Here is a 17,580-nt window from a genome sequence, read left to right on the forward strand (position 1 = left end):
GGCCGGACCACACCCACAGGGTTGGCAAACGCTATCTACCTAAACATCATGCTATAAGGCACTACCAAGCAAATTGTGGTAAAATCAATTGTCATCATGTCCGGTTTACACACGCTGCTGGACACCGACATCCTCTCAGATTGAGAGGGCTTTAATTCCCGCGTGGATCAGGTGGGGATTGGAAACTACACGTTTACCATTGAATTGTTTTGCAGGTGTGTACTACTCACGACGTTTTCTTTCACTGAAAAGCTCATGGCAAATTTAAAAATTTAAATTAAAAAAGGAATGATCAGCTTCTCCACGTGGTGCTGATAAGAAGATAAACAAAGTGATCCTGTAAGGGTTTTGTTTATGCCGATTGAGGTATAGAACATTAAAAAACGCTAAAACAACAAAAGTGGGAATTAAATTTGAATAAATTTTCTGGGCAAATAAATTTCACTCGATTTAACATGGAAATGTTGCATGCTTATTTTAAATTCTAGTAACTACGGAACGCCTGAACGGGTAAAATATGTACTAGCAAACAGTAACTCTACTAAGCTTGCACAGATACCGAGTGAGAGAAAACAGATGGGCGACTTTATCTATTACGCTTAGGTACCATACGATTATTTACCCTGACGCCATCGATTCGATCTGTTGCGAATAATTTCTGAGTTAGGTATATTGGCATAGCTTAGCTTTCTATTCGATATTGACTCGTGACACGGCAGAATTCGAGAAGCCGTGATATCACAGACATTATACCTGGCTACCCGTAATTTCAGTCGACTGTAAAGATAAACGAGTTAATTAGCATTACCATTTGCCTACCTCCGCCTTTCGAGAGCAAACTGTGACTAAGTACTTTGTTTACTTAGGATTTTCATTATATAATTAAATTATACATACTGCCATATCTAGGAAAGGCGAGGTAATTGATTAAATATAATTAAAGGTGCCTTAATCTCCAGAGTTACGCATGCCATGTGTGGTTCATGTTTAACATGATGTAGTCAGGGACGTGTGACGTGTCGCGTTCTTTCTTTTTGCCACATTCGCACATACATATGTGCCGTGATTTTTACCGGGATTTGTTGTTTTTCCCATTACGTCCTGGCGCCGAGGGTGTTAAAACAAAAACCGCTAAATGCGTGTCGCGTATAACATTTTTTCCATTGTTTTTTTGGACCCACCGCTAACCATTGTGAAGAGAACCATCAACGATAATACGATTTAAATCTTTACTTTCAAATGATTGATGCGATGTTAAGTGATGCTTTTAAATTGTTAACTCCGCTCGGGGTACAAAAGAACATATCGTTATCATGATAGGGTACTTCAGAGAAACTCATTTTATCCGATGTCAAAGGTATTTAAGACGTATCTAGCAGAACGTTTGCGAGCCGCGCGGGTGCGTAACGTTGTAGGCTATCATTTTTCACATCCTAATCCGAAGACAAGTCTCGTCAAAGGGAGCGCTTATCGCGTCCCCCAATTTATTTCCTCGGGTTTTCCACGTGATATTGTCACAAACATAGACGTGTCAGACGCGTCATTTCGTTTCTCTGGACGAGTTTTATAAGGCTCAGTAAACAACAAAATAAATTGTAGCGTGAGCCTTCTCATTTCACGCAAAATGCGATTGGAGGACAGTTGTTTCATATCGCATGGTCACACATACGCAACTTTTGACGTCAGGTAAAAACCACAATTGACAAGGAGTTTTAAAACGAATCCAGAATATTTGATTTTTAGAGTTCATACCTCGAAAAGGACAAATGGATACACGAGTAAGGCATTTTGAGGGGTAAATTAGAAAATTAAGAAACCTTTAAGACTTCGATAGTATTTAAACTAGGTAACACAGGGAATTTCCGTACATATTGTCTTAGAAAGCACAGAACCTCCACTAAAGTTTTACACGTACCTACTTCTCCGGTGTTTTTTTTTTTACTTTTGGTTGGCAAATGTTTTCAATTATGTAAATTGATCGATTGTCGAAGGGTACCACGTCAAAGGCGTGACTACAATTTGAATCAAAAATTAACATGAAAAACCTTCAAATGAGTGTTTAAACGAACCCAACCACTGAAACCTTCCAGTTTAATTTTAAAACATCTTGTATTAAATTATTAGGCAGACCTGATGGTCAATTGGATATGGATATGGATGATAGTCAAATTCTTATCATAGAATTTGATTTATTTATCTCTAGGAAAAGTAAGCCTCTACATTTAACTATACTTATATGTATACACAGAAATAGAGTTGCGTTTGACCACAATCACGCCTGATGGTAAGCGAAGTAAGGACTAAGATGGAGCACGCTTGCCTAATGAATGCCCATTCGCCCTAGATTGGTCATTAATTGAAGACTTCATCATATAATCTGACGTTGTTTTCCATATACCCAGGAATGACTAAATGGCATAAACAGACCGCTAGCAGACAATGACTCGTCACTAATAGAGCAAGCACGCGTGCGGACCGCGAACATTGCTCTGTCCCCATGTCGTGAGCATGCTTCCTCTTCCTAGTAGATACACAGTACCGCTCCGCCCACATCACAGGTGTACCAAGCAAAAAACGCCCTTCGTCGCCACCCAAGGCTGGCACCGTGTGAATTAAGTTCATGGAATAGATACTTCACACTAGTGCCTATTTGTGCTTCATAAGTCCCACGAGATAACTGCTATGCGATGCGTGTGTTATCGCCAGCCAATTAATGTCTAACAATCCAATGTGTGACTCTATCGGCGTGATCTATTTCTCATTGTTGATATTTAATAACATATTTCTCAGGTTGATAACTCTTTAACATTCTAAATTGGTCTCTTTGCATGGAAAAAAGTAATACCCGTCATCATCAACGCATGAACGAAACAAGCGTCAATTGTTTTGATTTAAGCCTACTAACAAAAAAAGTGAAAGTTTGGAGCATAAGAAGACGCTTGACATTTTCACGGAGTGCGTATTTCTAAAACAGCAAGTAATAAAAATTGAAAGAAGTTCCCATGCAAAAAACATAATATTTTCGGTGTGGTCGTACATAAACCTCGCGTGTGGAACCAACTCTTACTTGACCAGTTTTCCTCGGGGCGTAGTGTCTGTGTCTGAGGGAATCATTCATTTTAGGTACAGACATAATGCTGATGAAAGCTACAGTGAACGTCAAGGCTTGAGTTGAATGTTCACCTCCGTTTGAAATGGCTCGTGAAAGGGTACAATGTGGTAAAGCGTATATACGGCAGGAATTAGTGTGAACGAGGATGCGCCAAGGCTTAAGCGATACGGCTATATGAGACAGGAGTGACTTGAAATCTAGATGCAATCGACAGAAATATAGTCAAATAAATTGTTACGAATAGAGGCGCAGCTAGACTCCCATATGAACCATTTTCTCCGAGTGGCAATTTGTTCCGTTTAGGTACAGATTATTATTAAGTGGTACATTTGGTACTTACACATTGACTAAAGAAATAAAATGCATGCCATCAAAAACTGAATATTCACGAAACTTACCGACCGGCGTATTTTTCGGGATCTTACTTTTTTTTTCAAGTCACCAGTCTACGTTGATTATTATATTATTGTATTCGATGTAGCATTGGTAACATTTAAAATTTGATTTTATTCTACTTTATTATACTTATTGTTTTAGAACTTCAACGAATTTTTAATAGATATTGCATAGAATCGAAATTCTTAGCCAGATCGCGAGCGAGCAACACAGCAATCAATTACTTAGGCGGTATCGTGATTTTTAATTTGGAACGTAAAGTAAATACAAAGAAAAGCTTTTCCCGTATAAATCTCATAGGGCCTATACATTATGATCCCGCGAATAAAAAGCTTAGGGACCGGAATTTTCTTTTCTATAGCAGGGTTCGTTAATATTCTCATACTTATTTTTTCTCTGTATTGATGAACGTCTTATTATATTTTTCACTTTTGAAAGAAGTTTTAAATTCCATAATTGCTTTTTATTATTATTTATTATGTGCTCAATTTGTATTGAGATTAAGGTGTAATAGCATGGTATCTGTGAAGTTTTCAATTTTCACTGGACTCAAGCCATTTAGTGAGAAGGCCTATACCGAGCATTAGAAGGTGCCTTCACAGATTGAATACCTGTTAACTTTTAGCTTTTACGACTTCAAGGAAAGGAGTTTTTTAATTGGGCTAATTCCCAGTTAGGCCGTCCTAAGCCGGTCGGAAATAGCTTGTTTACGTTTTATTTCTTCAACGATAGTTAATTATTTACTCTATAAACCGTTTTTAACACGCTTGAACTTGATTTTCACCCACTTCCTATTGTGGTACTCACACGAAACGTGACATTTATGCATAGCTCTGATGACAATACAATAATATAGCACCATTGAACTGATTTGCTGATGGAATTGAAAGCTAAGTACTGGAACCCCGAGACAGAAAAACGTAACTTCGCCCTGTTTGGGCTTCTTAACATTTAATTAGGCCCCTTTTATTGGAGCACACTACCACAGAATCAAAAGCAGCTGAATACATATCTGGCAAAGGATATTTTTCAAGCTAGTAGTATTTTCAATAATTACAATGAATATTGCAGGTAGTAGGACCTTGTGCAAGGTCCGCCCGGATCGCTACTACCATCTTGCTCGCTAATCCTGCCGCGAAGCAGCAGTGCTTGCACTGTTGTGTTTCGGCGTGGAGAGTAAGACAGCCGGTGAAATTACTGGCACGTGAGGTATCCTATCTTAGGCCTCCAGGTTGGCAACGCGTCTGCAATACCCTTGGTGTTGCAGATGGTTATGGGCGGTAGTGATCTCTTACCATCAGGAGACCCACTTGCTCGTTTGCCATCCAATCGAATAAAAAAAAAAAAAACTTATTACTAAAGCAATAAGGTTGAATTTCCAAAGCAATGCATGTGGTCGCTAAATCGCCTCTACCTTATTAAGGGTTAAAATCGTCTTAGAGTAGGTTCACTTGACCAGGAATTATATTTAGGGTCTGATGATGAAGCAGTCATGCAGGTTTACGATTAAAGCGTGTTTTTTTTTAAGATAGATGTTTCAGTAAATACTCATTTTCCCATCCGTGAGAAAATAATTAAAAATAGTACGAATAATATATTATTTGAGATCATCCTAACCTAAATACTTACTACAGTGGATGATAAAAGTTCTTAACTTATGTGCATATTTCTCACTGTTATATATTATGTAGGTATATCCAAAAGTGTAAGCTTTGACGTTAGGTGTCATGTCAGTCGGAATAAATCTGTCTACCAAACTGGTGTTTCCTTTAGCCGCGACCCCGAAGTAAAACACAAATATTTTACGAACTATATTCACGAGTTTAGCCTATGAATGATTGCTGCTTGAATAGTTCATACCGCCGGCTCTTGAATTTCACTTGTACGGGAGCATTACACGTGTTAGTTGAACGCGTTGCCGTGCTTCCGTGAACGCTTCAACGAGAACTGATAGACGTTGTACCTAATAGGCCTCCGTACGCAATTCTGACACGTATACTTGCTGTAGAAACATTTAAGATTCACGCAATACGTCCTTTGCTTAAAGAAACAACAACAAAAGGTAAAAGGTAGAGAAACAACAGTAGGTAACATAAATAAATTGGTACCAATAGAATCACTCAAAAGTATTTACCACTATGGTAGTATAGATACCTAGTTAAGAACATCGGAATATGAGTGGGTAGTATCTACTTAATTCTCACATTCGAATATTTATCGTTTATTAAAATATTTTTTTAATTGTAAAATTTTATTTTGTAGTCTACTTGCTTGATCGCTTAAATCTTTTAAACTAAGCGATAAATTTAAATACGTGTTCACCATGAGTCATATAAGTAACTAATTTTTTTCGTTATGTTTATATACATGATACATATAATAGCGGCGAGCCACGGCTTCGTAATAGTGTTGTTTTGAAAAATCGAACTAAAAATGTGAAGTTCGTTTGATTAAAGACATTTGTTTTAATTGCCTCCATGCGAAGCCGGGGTGGGTCGCTAGTTTTTTTTTAACTAATTTAAATTAACAAGCGTAAAACTCCTGGTACCTATTTCTTAAACGCAATAACTAAGGAATAATTAGGTAAGCTACTGAAACTACTAAAACTTAACATCATTATTGATATTTCATATAACTAACATTACCGTTTACTTCCTAGTACTAACTACGCTAAATAGCGTCCCACCTTGCGGCGTCAGTGTTTATTTATTAAATATAAAGTTTATTGCACTCTTCACTTTGTTAGTGCGTACCCACCCAGATCGAATCTCAATACACACATGCACTCGCAATTATACATAATTCCAAGCAGTCATCATTTAACATACTTGATTTGTAACACTACAATCAAAAGGTACATGTTTGTATTGCATGTCACAGATTTAATTTTTATTACGAGTATGAAGTTTTATGTTACTTTACCGGACTTTACCGGAATGAGGTATGTATATCTTGTTTTATTCGCTAATTATTACAGCTTGCTATAGATGAAAGAACTATTTTTTTATGTTTTTTTATTTTCGACAAATGGTGGTTCATTGATAGAATTAAATTATTAATTTTAATTCTTGATTATTTTTTGAAACTCCTTCCCTTGAAGCTGACAGATATCAAAAATAACGCGTGGTCAAAACGGCTGTACGACGGGTGTGAGCACGATAAATACGAAGTTTTTCGATAAAATACGATGGTAAACCAATACTCGCTACATCTGTATACCACTTTGATGTCATTAAATGTGGAGAGTTCAAATTTTACGAACTGTACTAACCCGTAGCTCGGATGACCTAATTTACGCGCCAATATACTCGTCATTCAAGATATTATCACGGATATCATCCGCCAATTTCACTGTACATTTCGTAAGTGCTTGCGATAAGCGAGTAAATTTGCAAATACTCGTAGCACTGAAAAAAATACAGAAGGAACATGAAAATATACATGTTAATGTAATGTTTAAACAAAGGTTCACAGTTATGGTGACAAAAAAGATTCGCCAAATTATAGAAATTTAGTTTAAAAATATATTCACAATTTCACTTATTCGCCATTTTAAGTACAGTAACTACTTATCACAATTTCAGCTTAACTTATTTAATAATGCGGCAGTTTTTGTCTGTTGTTTTACAAGTTTTTTATTTAGCTTCACCTGTAAAATCCTGCGAATTCTAGTAGTCGAATTGACATGAAATTTGGTAGATATAAATATCTAGTCTAGATGACAATGCTATACAGTCACAAATATATATTAGTCAGTAAAAAATCATGCACAAAAAATAAAAATAACAAAATTTATTTGAGCTAATGATCCAGAGGAGACTTTGAAAAACTTCACACGGCACCATCGCCACTAATGCTCGTTACTTTCCACTTTCCATACAACTGCGAGCCGGCCCTTAACCCTTCATTCCAGATTCGTCACACACTCATCACTATAATCAAACCGTTTCATCATCGCGGATGACGAACGGCGTTAGACAGAGAGGCCATTAAACTGTCAATGGCAGGGGGCATAACGGCGCGTGCGTGAACCGCAATATAGGCTACATAAATCAGCTAATTAACCCTCCCAGCCCTTATTAACGACATAAATTTCACGCTCCGCAGCACACCACTCGAGATGTTATGTGGGTTTAATATGCGCATAACACACTCGATGGGCGAGGCGGGTGAGGATGTAGGCTCCAAATGTCTAAATCCTAAATGTAGCGGCTTAAGTACAAGACAACGTTAATCTATGCTGAAGTCCTCTGTCTACACGGCGTGACTTGTGGCCTAGCCTATAAGTAGGCACATACACAAGGGTTACTGTAAAGGATTTGTTACGCTAAGCCTTGTAATAATCAACTGTAAAACAAACATTTATACATAAAATTTCAAGGCAGGCTAACACTAAGTACCGAATGTTATTCAAAATATTCATCTAAATATCAATGAGAAACGACAAATGAACCAAACAAAATTTAAAAAAGTCCAGCGCGTAGAGTTCTAGGAAAAGTGTAACCCTAATTTTACAAATAAAGTACGAGAGATACGATCATTGCCATCCAAGCTATCTAGTAAGGCCCGTATCGCGTGGATGCAGCCATTACGGGCCCCATAAACCGGCGAGTGAGTCGTCCTACCCTCGCTTATCGGATCACCAAGCAGATGGCACCACGGAGCGCTAATTTGTCACCACTACATTTAAAGCTCGCGCTAAGACGAACCTTCAATTACTCGTAGATTTACTTTTACTTCGCAGCTCTTAAATAAGCAGAGTGCATTCAAATTTACAGTTAAAAAGTTTGCCTGACAGTAGAGTCATAAATCACTGACTTACTCGTACGCTACGCGATACAAATTATAATAACTTCAAATTATGAAAGGTAATCTACTCGTAATCTATATAGTTGAGGAATGAAAAACGTGTTTTTCGAACTTCGATTGCAACTGAGGCCGTAACGATGACTAGTCAAATTAAAAACAGAAGAGGCGAGCTCGCCGAGGAATGAATGTTATTGTAGCAAAGCAATTTATCAAAATGTCCGACGGCCATTCCCAGCGAACGTCGCACCGCTTTATACTCGAAACTTGTCCAATGAGAACTTAGTCTCATTGCTTTTAAACTCGCTGTACCTATCGATCTATTACATGAACAAAACTTGATAGGATTAAATTTATTCTTTATGACACTCTGTCTTCGTTTCATGACTCAACTTTAATCCGACAGTCTTCTACTTACATAATAAAAGTTGACTTTTTAAGTGCTACCGTCTCGACGTCTCTGTGAATGTTTCCAATTATTTAATAAGTCCCTACCTACTTCTTTTATCAGTGTTTCTTATGACTTTCGTACTGAATAAGAGTCTCTGGTCGCAATCAATAGCTCAAAAAGCTTCGTAGTCGAGCGTGACCGAGATAAAAGTGGTCGGGTTTTGTTTCAATGTAAGCGTATGTGCCCCGATACCGACCATTAAGTATTAACATTATAAGAACCCTCTTCCTCTAGGGCCGTATGATAGGGTCGATAAACTTGTGTGCATTCATCCGAACTCCCAATGACGGCAATTTATATATGTATGCATAGGTGATTTAGAGCGCACAAAGATTCATTCAATCTCTATGTGGGTTGGCAATTTAGATCCAAAGCGTGCTTTGAATAATCTAAAATATGAAAGGCTAAGTTCAGCACGTGCCCGTTTTAGGAACGGGTTATCCGGAAATGTCGGCGAGAAATAAACTCAGTCTGATGTCCGAAGCTTATATCCAGGATGGCCGAAACAAAACTAAGAAAAATGCAGAGCGAGCTAAAGTGTCTAAAACACAGGAAAGCCATTAAAGCTTTCATATTCGTATTCATACATTCAGCTGAATTATTAGTTACTGGGAACCAGGTAACATTTTATAATTAGCCGTAACGATGACGTTGAAATTTTTCACGCAAAAGCACCTACTCCTACTCTCTGACGTTTCCTTTCATAAAATGTTACTTAACTATAGTTACACTAATGGAATGAATTTACATCAAGAGTACACTCGATCGTGTGCAAATATTTCGGGTTATTAGGTACTATATATTACACGATTTCTCAAAGGTAGCTAGACCGATTTAAAAAAAAAATTAAAAAATCAAAAAACCCGATTGCCTTATTAAGGCAGTCGGGTTTTTTGATTTTTTTTTAATTTATTATTTTATTTCCCACTTTTCTGTGGAAATGGTATATTAAAACGATTATAAACTATACACATTTAGAATGGGCTAATTATAAGCTTTCATTTGATACCCCACTCGATAGATTTGAATAAAAATCATTTTTTGAATACTTACAATTTGGCGCTAAAAATCCGCCATTTTGATTTTTCAAGAATTTCATGTACCCAGTGTCACTCGCGTCATCAAGACGAATCCAATGACGTATCATTTATCTAAATCGGTTCAGCCATTGAGTAGTTACGAGAGGACATAGGAATAGACATACAGACTTCTTCGCAGTCGGGTAAAAAAACCTTTTTCATTTGAAACAATAGGTATTCTAGTTGGTCCCGGTGCCATCAGTTCAGGATCTCAAGATAGGATTTGGAGAAATCAAAGGCATTTTTTAAATATTGGGGGCGCATTAATCGTGATTTGACTATTTTTTAAACTCGAAGTTGCTCTCGGAAAGCATTTTTTGGTGACGTGTATCTTCATTGTAGCATTGTTTTTAAGTAAAATAAATAACAACGTATTAGATTTTAATTTTATTCAATTAAAATTAACTTATCCTAAATTTTCAATCTATTCGAAAAAACTGCCTGAATCAGTTTTCGAGATATTACATTTTATATTATTGACCCAGAATATTTATTATTGAGTGTATGTTGTGCATGAATACTCGTCTAATTCCTGGCTCATTGCAGGGCAAATCATCATTGGTATAATGGGATTTTAGACGAGACGTAAGCTTCATATCGTGCGGAAACACGGAGCAGTTACGTTCATGCATTATGCAGCACGATTTAGTTTAGTCAAATTACGAACGTCGATTTGTATTTAACTTCCTATTGAACATAATCTTAGAATACAAGTACTTAAGAACAAATAATGTAGTAGTTTAATTTGAGCCGACAAAACCGCGTGTTTGTAAAAAAACATGAACCAGATTGATTTTAATGGCATATTTTATTCAGTGAAACCATTACCGCTAAAAGATAGTACCTAATTATCAACTACTTACAGAAGTTAAATTGTGAAATAATCAAAGGAACGATCAAATAATTCAGTTGTTAGAAAAATGTGTACTCTCCAGAGAAACTTGAGCTAAAAGCCAGTACTTAAAACTGCCCGTGCATTTGTGAAATGTTTTCCGAGTTCATGAAAATATCAAGTCAGCTTAAGGCTAATCACAGTTGCGCGCAACACTTAGGCTGTAAAGAGGGGTTCTAGCTGCGTTAGTCAGGAGATAAGGCTGCACAGTGCTCTTGGAGTGAGCCTTAATAGACTTAATTTAAAGCTGTGGAGTATTTTACACATACCCTCTTACACATACTGAACACTATACTGCATAGGCGTATTTTCGGACTGCTTGCAAAGCGTATTTATTATACAAACAAAATGCTTAAACGACTGCTCACATCGTCCTTGCTGGTTTGAATCATCACGTTTGAAATCTCAGGGAAGACATTAGGATCTTTAACGTGTATTACGCCATTAACCTTCGAGATGCGTTGTTGCCACGCTGTTAATAGGGAGTCGTTACTGTTTACCAGGTTTATTACTATTACTTCCTGTTAGTCTTGCAGTTTTCTGCTCCACAGATTTATTTAAAAGTGTAACTGCATCTAAGCGTGAAATTACAACAATCCGTTCGATAGCTTTTACTGGTCAATAATTTGAATATACCATTATTCTTATTCTGATAGTTGATCTAATTTTTAGCTCAAGATTCCGGCCTAAACTACTCGTAACACCCTTCCAAATAACTATTAGGGTAGGTAACTCGACCAAAGAAAAAAACAATTTATAGCAGATTGTAGCTTTTTTTAGTTAGGCTGTAACAACTGAAACTTCAAAATACTCATCATCATTATCATCTTGTCCTCATCACCATCAGCATTTAAGAGCTGTACTACTCTCGTTGATGAGTTATTGCCACTTCTTATCCCTTTCTTTTGCCAGCCTTTGACCATCCTAATACGAGTATACCTAGGTACCCCAAAGTAAACGTTCATAAATCCGGTGCTGGCAACATAACATTTTTGTGATTTTTTTACTCGTGCCGCTGTCATAATTTTGCTACTGTTTGAACCACATTGCATTCGTTTCGTGGCACCTGAAGAAATCTTCGATTTGACAGCCGTTAGCGAATGAGTTAATTTGTCTGGAATAATTTAATCTCAGTCTTCTGACATGCGAATATTAATTTCAGATCGGGTAGAGGTGCTGCGTATGCGTGTTCCGAGGGCGAAGGGAATGCGCCCAAGTCATGCTGTGGCCGGCCCCCGCTCCGACTGTGTGTGCTGTTCCTCGGCGTCGTCGGCGCCTGCCTCGTGGCCGCCGGCGCCGTGTTGGGTGCACTGAGGCCACACCCCAGAGCACCGCTCACGTTACTACTGCTTATGATAGGTGAGTGTATAGTCATTAATTCTCTCCTCTCCTCTCCTTCCCGCATTGGCGTGTTTCGATTCCAGGATAGGCATAGTACCTAGTATGTTCCAGGGTATACGGACATGCAGGCGGGTTTTTTGCCAGTGAGACTCCGGCACTGTCTGGGCTAAAACTAAACAAGTAAACAAAAGCAAGGACATAGTGTCTTTGGCCCTTAAGGCCACTTAACCAAAAAAAACATTGATTGATTCAGGCGTTACTTTGCGGAGGTCCATAACAAACGATGAACTACAATATTTTCACCTTGCTTCTTCGCTACGTCTGTGCGTATTCAGAACCCGCCCGCCTTCTTCCTTTTCCACATGAAATAACACATAATATGTACCTATGTATTACGCGTGGTCAACGAGCATCTCGATTTTTTATATAAACTTGAGTTTTTACAAGATATTGTGGGCAGTTAGGTTTTTTAGACACATACTTATTTTTTGTGACTTCTGCATTCACTGCAGAAAATAAAAACTTAGGGCGGTTCTTATAGTAGAGACATACACGTTATAAAGAAACAAGTGTGGTGGAATTTTTATAATTGCTATGACTAATTTGGTACCACAATGACAAATATTGAAATGAAAGATCTGATATTTCCATTTAAAGAGAAAAATGTTAATGAGTAACAATAAAATGGTCAAGTACATCGCAGTATTAGATAACTCTTAAGTATTTAGGTAACCGTGGTCGGACAAGATGAAACCGATACCGATCTAAAACTTTTCCGTGGCAAAATGAAATTGCCCATTTGAATAAAGCCCTTTATAGGCAGTCTTTGATCATTTAACAGTTCGCAACTCGTTTCATGCTTAACTGAGCCGAACTAGACTTTTTTTATTTTATCGCCGATTAAAACCCAGTTATCCGGTCCGATGGTCCAGCGAACAAAATGAAAGTAGGTGACAAACCGTCACCCGACTCCAATTTCGCGGGCCCACGGTACAAGAGCAGATTTTCCAACGTCCCGTGTTCTAATATTCATAAATTCGAGCAAACGGCTTTATGGGTACGTAACAAATGGTGGTAATTAACCGTGAAACAATCCGGGAGCTCATTGGGTATTCGCCATGCACATGACAATAACAAGTCTGGCCGAAATCTCATTACATCATTCACAAAGTCGCGTCCGCCCTTCAACGGGCGAAGTTTTCAATTAAACTTCAAATGAGTTTTGGAGCGGAATTAATTGGATTTTCATTAGCGTTAGGGACAAATGATGTTGTTGTTACAGGCAAGCGATCTATTGTTGTACCGACGGGGCAATTTGTACGTGTCAGTCAACCGCGAACTTCACGCATCACCATCCGTCGGCGCGACGCACCGATTATACTGAGGATATTATGCGTACACTCACCCACATGCTCTTTATCCCCTGTTCTATACCCCAATGTACATATGATTTCATTGGAACTGGGTTCGAGGAGCACAGAACAACATGTGGCTCTCCTTACTGACATCACGGGATCATACCGAGACATATTGTTCGTGAGCACGAGCAAAAGCAATTAAGAACAGTTGCTAAAGTTACGGCAGTTGTTATGGCGTGCCAAATTATTTTGTAATTATTGCGATACGACGCTAATTATTATTCTAAAGCATTTATTTAATATGCAGGCATTTAAAGTTATGTTATCGCTGCGAGGGTTGACTTCCTTCCGACATAGGTAGTAATATTTTCTGTACTTATGTATATGGGTTTTCCGTGTAAAATAACCTTCACGTAGGAAAAAGGTTTATAATTGCTGGGACTTCCTACACAGGAAACAATAAAATAAAACAATAATAAAATCATAAAATTAATTACTGGCAAGGTCTGTTATTAGGTACCTATGTTTTGATGTGCCCTTACTGGAATAGTTTAGTAGGCGAGGTGTGGTAAGATCCTTTTTATGTTTACTACTCTTCTAATCGCCCCGAATCGCCCGTTCATGTGCCGCGTGCGAGCTTGTCACGGTATATTTAGCATTGTTAGAATTGTTAAATTGTGATCACATTGTACAAACAAATTTTAGAGACCCCTTAACTCAAAAAATCTTTTTAATTTAAGATTAGAAGCTAAGGTTAAACAGTTTAATTTGTTTTAATTTTAGGCCTCTCTAACTTAAACTTCTGTATTCCAGGTATAGGCGTAGTGCTAGTAACAGCGGCAGGCCTAGCATGGCGGCTCGGCGCACGCGACGCGCCTTGCGCGCTGCTCGGGCTGCGACGGTCGTCGTGCAGACGTCTCGTGCCGCGCCTGCCACCCAGCTATGCTAGGCCGCACCATCCTTACGCGGCCATGCTGTATCCAGAGTTCCACTACAGGCCACCCCCGCCGACGTACCAGGCCTCTATGCAAGAGTATAGACTCAGGTATGTGTATGTATCGTGTTAAATGTTCGTTCGATTCTAAATTAAATGTGCTAAGAAAGATTAGGTTGGTTCATCGTCTATTTTTGAAGTCAAAAGTCAAAGTCAAAATATTTTTATTTAATTTATCATAAGCACTTGTGAATGTCAAAAAACCAACGGTTCGGAAAAACCTCCGTTGAAATAAATATTAACACAACTACTTTTTTATAATTTTTTTATGAAATATGCCTAGAAAAAGGTATGAAGTAGCTTACAAATGGTGGCTAAGTCAAAGCTATAAGATAACATTAATAATGTATCTATTTACATCAAACTACGAAATAAGTTTGTATGCGTTCAAGATTTTATGGGTATTACTTTTTTTTTTTCTATAGTCACAAGTTTGTTCAGCACGCTTTAACTCTGCTGAACATGGCCGTCCAATAATGGAATATAAAGTGCAAGACAAAATTAAATAAGTATAGCCATTAACCAGAAAATTTATTATAATTTAAGTGCAGTAGGTACAGATAAATTGAAGGAACGTGTCTGCGTTTAAATGTTTAGTTCTTCAAACAGCACTCGCAATCAAATGAGAGCCTACTGCACAGGGAATTTAAATGAAAAGTAAAGCTCGTGGCGGATTTTTATACAAGAGCAGAAGTTCAGTGTTCTATTTAGTGAAACAATGTTCACTTACTTTTTAATAATTAACATTGTGTTATTGCGTTAAAGGGCATAATAATATGTCGATTCATTTATGACTGTACTATTTAGTATATTAATTTATTATTAATCTTTTCAGGTTACTTCTCTTAGACAGAAGTGCGCCCACGGTGTCACCGCCTCCTACGTACAGATCTAATTCAGCCAGTCTAGTCAGGTAAATATTCCTACATTTATCGCTTTACCAAGGGAACCATAGCTACTTGTTTATTAATACAATACGGCCTCCGACAGTTCATGTAAAACATCCCTACGTAATGTTCTAGTCTAGAATTAAATATATCCTAGAATAATAGGATAAGAACGCATTGGACGACATCCAAACTTCAAACCTTCAAACAATATAAATTGACAACTCCTTTAGCGCTAGTTATTCTTGATTCCAGATTGACAGATATTTTGGGAAGTTGTGTAGGTACATTTGCGATAATTTCATATGTACCTACGTAATACCAAAATGTATGTACTTTTTGTAAGTTGCTCAGTATAAGCACCCCTTGATTAAATCTCAAAAGTACTGTCTCACATGTTATTTCTTCGCCTACTTGCAGAGGGTCGACCGGCGCTGCGTGGTGCGGCTCCGAGTACAGCGGGCCGCCCTCGTACCGCGCGCCCCGCGCCGACCCCCCGGTCTCAGTGTCCGACGCCCTACCCCTCTCCCCCCTCGACCTCAAATACGCCGAAGACACCCTTGAAGCCTTACCCAAACCCACAGAACAAGAGAAAGATGAACATCACCTCGTAACCATAGTCCACACCGACGCGCAACCAGTTATCGTGACAGTATCCGGGTCGACAGCCCTCAACGAATCACATATGCATATGCAACCGCCGACCGAAATCGACATACTGGCACATTTATAACGAACCTATTTAATATGTAGTGTGAACGTGACTCTCGCGAGACGTGTGGTGTGAGATTTGGACAAAGTGAAAAAGCGAAAAGTGATTATTGTAGTACCTTTCAGTACTATTTAAGGTGTTATTGTTCTGTAAGTTTTAGTAGGGGTGGAAATGCTGCATAGTAGATTTTGTAAGTAATGCAAAAGTGTTGTAAGAGAAAACAGCAGGAGTAAGAAAACAAAAATTAGTAAAAAAACAGTCTACCTAGTACCTTACTATGTTAAGCAAAGCGACCAAAAAGAAGACCCTATTAATTATTATTATTGAACGTAGATTGTGTTAAATCACTATGTGCATTTTCATTCTGTAATGGTTTCATGTACCTTCATTGCATATAAGTTATGTGTAAATATTTTAAAAGTACGACAATCACTGTCTCGTTTAGTTTTATTTAGGTAAATTAATTACCTTAAACCATGTGCCGTGTAAATAAAATGATAGATACAAATAATTAGCGTTAATTGTTCAAACAAAGATCAATTAATTATTTAAACCAAATCCTTTGCTGTAATGTACAAGATTGAATACAGTGTTATTTTATAATCGTGCCAATGGTTTTATGCTTAATGTAAATATGTTTATTAGTTTTCCAGATACTAAATAACTCAACCAGAAGTGACATATTGCTGTTAAATGCCTATAGATCTTACGCACTATCTTACCTACTAATTTTCCATAATTTATTATGATATGCCCTGCACCATTTATTATTGTTACCTACCTTGTATCACAATCTGCCCTCTCTCGGTTACGCAGGATCCATCTCGCCGAGTGTTTGAAGTAAGCAATATGTTACTTTATCGGTTAAGACAATGAGTCTGATATAAAAGTGCTTATTTTTCATCCCATGCAGTCATGGTTATGATTATAAGCTAAGTGTCCACTGGTCTAGTTGTCTTCATTTTGTTTATAGTAATTGGAGGTAAATATTATCAATAAACTTTAAAAATATCCGTATTCAAATCCTCCGGCAATTATGGTAGGTATGACGTGTACCATTATTTTAATTATTTAATCAATCACCGTACCTACTGTTACTGTTAACAAATTGTTACATTAAAAAATTACCTATTGTATCAATAATATGTTGTACATAAAGTTATTTGTATTATAAGAAATAAATAAAGATCTTTAGTGAACAAAGTGGTTTTCTCCTTTTTAGTTTTACAGTTACTATCCTTCAATCTCTAGAGCTATAATTTCCCAGCCAACTCGTACACTCTTTAAATGTAAACGGAAACTGTGGTCGATGCTAAAGGGTGGATTCTGTACAAATTTGTTCCATTCTAAATGTAAATCGAAGCACTGCGAGCGGACACCGAAACAATGGTCCTCTGTAATTATATTGTAAAGCAATTTTGTCACGACGACCAGCCACGGCGGGAAAATGAAAATCGGACCAGATTAATAAAACGCCCGGCACAATGGGAACGTAATAAAGCAAGAATTATGAATGAATAAAATTTCGTAATAAGTCTTCCGCTTGATATTA

The 17,580-nt window shown here is 37.7% G+C and overlaps 1 protein-coding gene across 2 annotated transcripts in view; it reads left to right on the forward strand.

Annotated features, from left to right (window-relative positions):
- Positions 1-17,222, forward strand: part of LOC141429080 (uncharacterized) — a 155,183-nt gene extending 137,961 nt beyond the window's left edge. The window contains exons 3-6 of one of the 2 annotated variants that reach the window (XM_074089263.1): positions 11,899-12,095; positions 14,249-14,486; positions 15,265-15,342; positions 15,737-17,222. In XM_074089263.1, the coding sequence (XP_073945364.1) occupies positions 11,899-12,095; positions 14,249-14,486; positions 15,265-15,342; positions 15,737-16,049 (826 nt within the window). In that variant the 3' untranslated portion in view covers positions 16,050-17,222. The remainder of the gene's footprint in view (positions 1-11,898; positions 12,096-14,248; positions 14,487-15,264; positions 15,343-15,736) is intronic. The other variant, XM_074089264.1, reaches the window with a different exon arrangement.
- Positions 17,223-17,580: the final 358 nt, after the last annotated feature.

The sequence above is a fragment of the Choristoneura fumiferana genome, chromosome 6, assembly GCF_025370935.1.
Source record: "Choristoneura fumiferana chromosome 6, NRCan_CFum_1, whole genome shotgun sequence".
Taxonomy (NCBI): domain Eukaryota; kingdom Metazoa; phylum Arthropoda; class Insecta; order Lepidoptera; family Tortricidae; genus Choristoneura; species Choristoneura fumiferana.